Here is a 6000-nt window from a genome sequence, read left to right as displayed (position 1 = left end):
CCCACCCCCTGCCACTTGTTAAATTCCATAGACAGCAGGAAGCTATTGCCTGCTTCCATCGCAATTCTATGGGCGTCCCCCACCACCTCCCCCCCCCCACCCCACCACCTCCAAATTCATCTCAGGTGGGCCCAAAAATTCAGCCAAATGTCATTTCACTCTTTTGTGTGGACACTCCCGTCTCACTGTCCACAATTGCTCAGCCGCCTCTGGCCCCCCACTATCTCCATAGCCTCCTCCTCTGCCGGCATCAGAGGACGCACGGCAGGGATCCCATCGTCAGCCCTAGATGCCTCCTGATGTTATGGGCCCTTTCCTCTTGCAAGCAGAAAGAGGGACACAGTTAGACCTCGCATAAAGAACATCAGGACACTTATGCTAGCATCCCTGATGGGGATCCCATATGGCTCCTTCTCCTGCAATAGGAGGAGCCCATGTCCTGGTTATGTTAATTGGCCTGTGCCACCGCCGTGAACCACAATGGGCTGATAAAATTCAGCCCATCCCGTCCCTCAACATGTTCAACTCAAAATCTCTGTCCCATTTAGCAATCACCCCGTGCTCTCACCCGACCTTGTCTCTTCAACCTTTTCCAGCTCTACATCTCAGCCTATCTTCTTCAGCCCTCCCAATTCTGGCCTCTTGTCCCCTATAACCATTAATGTCAACTTTCAGTCCCTTGACCCTAATTTTCATACCTTGCTAATTCTCTCCCCACCTTTAGGGGTCTCCTCAAACCTATCGTTTCACCAAGCATTTGGTCATTTCTCCTCTCCTAATGCCACTACTATGGCTCAGTATTTATGAAGTGCCATGAGGAATTTTCTACATTAAACATACAATATAAATCAAAGTTGTGTTGGGAGCAGCTAATCAGAGGTCACTTTTCCATATGGATTTAAAGAAAATTGCAGGGATAGTCACTCCTAATTGTTCTTGTTATCTCTGCTAGCAGTTTGTTCCAGTATGGTGCTAACATTCAGTTAAACATTGTGCTTTTGAGGCAGATACACTTTCTGAAACATCTAGGGAGCTGAGTGCACAAACACTCTCTGGCATGTTGGGGTAGACATTAAAGAGTCTTCATTGTAGTAAATGGTCTACTGAAGTTTTAACTTCGTCCCATTATTACTTGTGGCTTTCTTTCACCTCACAGTTATGAAGCAATGCAAGAAAAGCTACTTGTTTTCTTTTCACAAAAGTGTATTTGATGATCTTTATTCCAAACGGTAAAATACATATCGATCATGTACAGAAACATAGAAGGATTTAGGGCACAGAATGAGGCCATTCGGCCCATTGTGTCTGTGCCGGCCAAAAAAAATCTATCCAGTCTAATCCTACCCACCAGCACTTGGTCTGTAGCCCTGTAAGTTGTAGCACCTCAAGAGCATAACCAAGTGTTTTTTTAAATGTGATGAGGGTTTCTGCCTCTGTCACTTTTCAGGCAATGAAGTCCAGATGCCCACAACCCTCTGGGTGAAAAAATTACTCCTCAACTCACCTTTAATCTTTCTACCAATTATTTTAAATCTATGCCCTTTGGTTGTTGACCTCTCTGCTAACAGAAACAGATCCTTCCTATCGACTCTATTGAAGCCCCTCATAATTTTATACATTTCAATTAAATCTCCCCTCCGCCTCCTCTGTACAAAGAAAAGAAAGTCTATCCAATCTTTCCCCATAGCTAAAATACTTCATTCCTGGCAACATCCTCATAAATCTCCTCTGTACCCTCTCCAGTGCGATCACATCTTTCCTGTAATGCAGTGACCAGAACTGTACACAATATTCCAGCTGGGCTCTAACTAGTGTTTTATACAGTTGTAACATAACCTCCCTGCTGTTACACCCCAGGCCTCGGACAATAAAGGAAAGTATCCTGTATGCCTTCTTGACCACCTAGTCAGGGATCTGGGGGCAAACACTCCAAGGTCTCTCAGAATCTTACCATTTATTGTACATTTCCTTGCCTTGCTTGTCCTCCCAATGCATTGCCTCACATGTCTCTGGGCTGAATTCCATTTGCTACTTTTCTGCCCACTTAACCAGTCCATTGATATTTTCCTGCAAACGTCTGAATCATGCCCACACATTTACAATAGTACAATGCCCTGCACAATCCCACTGGAAACATTTTTCCCGTCACGAATGCACCCGTCAACCTTTGCTTCCTGCCACTGAGCCAATTTTGGATCCAACTTGTCCATTTTCCCTTGGATTGCATGAGCTTTTAATTTTCTGGCCCAGGGGGAGCTTGTCAAAAGCCTTGCTAAAAAGCCATGTAGACATGCTACTCTCATCAACCATCCTTGTACCTTCTCAAAAAATTCAATCAGGTTAGTCAGAAACGACCTTCCCTTAGCAAATCCATGCTGAGTGCCCTTCATTAATCAGTGCCTCGCTAAGTGACGTTTTCTACCGTCTCTCAGAATTTTTCCCAATAATTTGCCAACCATCCAGGTTAGGCTGACTGCTCTGTAAATTACTCAGCCGATCCTTTGCTCCCATTTTAAACAACGTTAGCAGTCCTCTGACATCAGCTAGCATTACCACTCAGTTTGAAAGGTTTGCATGTGATTAAGTAAAATAAATCCTGAACACCTTCCAATTAGTGTCCACAAATGGAAACTCCCTACACTGCCAACTGGAGCTTGAATCGCAGTGCACTGCCACCCTGGCAATATCAGGCGCATGCGCAGATGTAGAGCGCCGGCCTCGCTGGTAATGCGCAGGCGTCGAGTCTGCCGGCAACCGTTGCAATGAGCAGGGAGAACGCGAGCGGAGTGGCTGTTACCGTCAGCGGCAGAAATAAAAGGTGTAGGATCAAGAGACAGCCTGGGAAGGATGTTGCTGTGAGTGATAGTTCCTCTGGGATAGGGGCGGGATTATGGGCTCGACTGGCGGAAGCGGGTCCTCATTCGAGACTAAAGCGGAGCTGCACGGAGAATGGCGGAGGCCGCCATTGAGCTGGTGTCCGGATCACTGCGGGTCTGGCAACAGCACCCTGCACTTAGATAGTGCCTCTAAACTGCAAGATATCCGGGATGGACACCAAGCAGTATTGGGAGCGTTAGGAGAGATGTAGCATAGTTGACTGTGAGAGATAGTTAGCAAGCCAGGGAGGATGGCTGAAGGTACTGTTCCTAATATTGGAGTGGAGTGAATGCAGTGGAGGCTAAACCAAGAATATGAGCTGTAAAGTTAAGGAGGAATTTTCACTTGTATGCCACCTTTCATAACCTCAGGACAATCCCAAAGCACTTTAGCCATTGGAGTACTGTTGAAGTGTAGTCACGATAGTGTAGAAGAATGCAGCAATTATTGCCTAGTAAGCACTAATGTGATAAATGACTGGGTAATCTATGTTGGTTGAAGTTTTTTTTTAGAGATACAGCACTGAAACAGGCCCTTTGGCCCACCGAGTCTGTGCTGACCATCAACCACCCATTTATACTAATCCCATATTCCTACCACATCCCCACCAGTCCCTATATTTCCCTACCACCTATTTATAATGGCCAATTTACCTATCAACCTGCAAGTCTTTGGCATGTGGGAGGAAACCGGAGCACCCGGAGGAAACCCACGCAGACACAGGGAGAACTTGCAAACTCCACACAGGCAGTACCTGGAATTGAACCCGGGTCGCTGGAGCTGTGAGGCTGCGGTGCTAGCCACTGTGCTGTCCAAAGTATAAATGTTGGCCAGGACACTAGGAGAGCTTCCTGCTCTTTGCACGTCATGGGATCTTTTATCTCCACCTGAGTGGATCTCATCTGAAAGACAGCACTTCTGATGGTATAACACTGTAGTGAAGTGTCAACTTCGTTTGTGTGCTGAAGTCTCTGGTCATGCATTAGACTAGTGAGCCTGTGTGGGTTGGAATGGACTAATAAATCTGATTTTAAAACTATGTACTTGCTGGCTGCCTGCATTTAGAACAATTCTGTTACAGTACTTGCTGTGTGATATTTACAGATGTCTGGTACAATCAAACATTCATGTAATCTCCCTAGATCCAATAAAGTTTATCAACATCTATCATGTATATATGTTAGTACTAATATCTGAGCATTTCTTCATTTTCAGTTCACCTCAGGAGAGCCCATAGAAAACTGATAACATAGTATGGTTTGTCTTTTTCCCCTCATCCCCCAGTTTTTTTTTTCTGCTTTATCTTTTTGGATCTCCTGGTGCTATTCTTAGATCTCTGCCATTGATGGTCTGTAATTGCAGTAGGTAATTGACACTAGCCCTATGTTTTTCTTTCTATCCTGCACACTTTTGCTCAGTGATCCAGCTGAGTTTAAAAACTTCTATTTATGAATTTGGACACAACTGAAATCCTCTGCATCACACCCAATCTTCCATTACCCAATTCTATTGGATAGCAGCTTTATATAAGCAAGAGGTAGATAGAAAAGTAGAAATTATATTACTTTTTCCTAAAAAGGAACCAAGCAAAATGGAAAGACAGGTAGAATGCTTGAATAAAGTATGTCTGATAAGAGTATCAAGAGGTTTAAAAAACTGCAATGGGGTCAAATGTTGGATTGCATTCACAGATCTTCTAGTGAAAGGGTTAAGTGAAGTTCAGCTATGTTACTTGCTATTATAGGCACTTTAACCTAGGTATATTTAAAAGTAAATTGAATTTTAATACAACATAAAGGAGGCCAAACTATATAGAAATAACATTCTAATGCTAATCTGTTATCTGAAAGTGGTTTAGGTAAGCTTTACTGTACCAAAGGAATCCTTCTAAATAGCAAATCATTTTGTTGGTTTCGATTCTGCGTTCTCTTTGTTGTTTCTTAATGGTCTGGTTTGCATCTGATATAAGTAATGTTGTAGTTACTTCTGCTTTTATACAATGCATGTCAAGTTAAAAAGACAATTGATGCCTCCTTGAGCCTTTTTTGCTGTCTTGGAAAAGTAGAAATTCCCTAGCAGAAATACTACAGATTGTTACTGTCCTATCATTCACATTTAATAAAGATATGAGCAAAAAAAAGTGAAAGATGTCTCTTTATGTGTATAAATATTGTTATCCTATATGTTGCCCATTTATACTGTCATTGTTTTATTGAATCTGTTTACAGGTCCAGAGTACAAATGACAGCAGTATCGTTAGCAAGTGTTCAATGGTCAGTTTAGGCTACTTCAGTGATGATTTCCTGAAAGGATTTGTAAATAAAACCACCAGAAGAGCTCCACTTATAAATCGGTATGATGTTGTGGGTCCAATTATTTGGTTATGTTGTGAAAATTATTTTTGCATTTTGCACATTAAAGGGAGATGACTTTGGAATCATATTGTTTCAGCATTGTCACCTTACTAACATAATGGTACATTTTGTTGTTTTATCTCCTCCTCCTCTAAAGGCATTCACTTATGTTGGTCACAGTCCCTTGAGAAACATACCTCACTCAAGTGGCTAGTATTCAGCTGTGAGCCCAGATGATGAGAGCGTTAGTGGGCTATGCTCCAGGCAGACAAAGGTGGGGATAGGGGTTCAGGCTCGGAGTTGTACCCCATGCTGTCCACAGCTAATCCCAGCAAGAATCAGTGGAATTCAAACTGTGGATGATTTTGCTCCCCCCTCCCACCTACTTTTCCCGTAGGTAGGAACGCTGAATCCAGTATTCAGTTGTAGAGTTCTGTGTACAAGCTCAGTCGTGATCAGTACTCAGATTGTGATAATTCAGTAAAAATTACCATGTGTTTGACATGCTTTTCATATGTTTGTTGACCACATCTGCATGAAGAAACGTATATCCCTTTTAAAGTGGGAGTTTCAGAATATCTTGGGGAAACCAGTAACAAGAAACTGTAAATAGCTAAGATCCTTTTGGGGGTTTTTTGGTCGATTTCTGTTTGAATATTTTTGTTAGTGCTGATGATGGACAATTTTAGACGAGAGGAGATTTTAGTCAAGGTGATTGGTTCTACGTTCATAGCCTTAGAAAAGTTACGGCACAGAAAGAGGCCATTCA

At 42.8% G+C, this 6000-nt stretch overlaps 1 protein-coding gene across 4 annotated transcripts in view; it reads left to right on the top strand.

Moving 5' to 3' along the window:
• The first annotated feature begins 2735 nt into the window (after positions 1–2735).
• Positions 2736–6000, top strand: part of lcmt2 (leucine carboxyl methyltransferase 2) — a 43638-nt gene continuing 40373 nt past the window's right edge. For 2 of the 4 annotated variants that reach the window (XM_068035756.1, XM_068035757.1), the window contains exons 1-2: positions 2744–2855; positions 5106–5230. In XM_068035756.1, the coding sequence (XP_067891857.1) occupies positions 2763–2855; positions 5106–5230 (218 nt within the window). In that variant the 5' untranslated portion in view covers positions 2744–2762. Of the gene's footprint in view, positions 2856–5105; positions 5231–6000 lie in introns of all 4 variants that reach the window. The other 2 variants (XM_068035758.1, XM_068035759.1) reach the window with 2 other exon arrangements.

Source organism: Heterodontus francisci, chromosome 7 (assembly GCF_036365525.1).
Source record: "Heterodontus francisci isolate sHetFra1 chromosome 7, sHetFra1.hap1, whole genome shotgun sequence".
Lineage (NCBI taxonomy): Eukaryota > Metazoa > Chordata > Chondrichthyes > Heterodontiformes > Heterodontidae > Heterodontus > Heterodontus francisci.
Note: the sequence above shows the minus strand (reverse complement) of the source record. Positions and strands in the feature narration are given on the sequence as shown.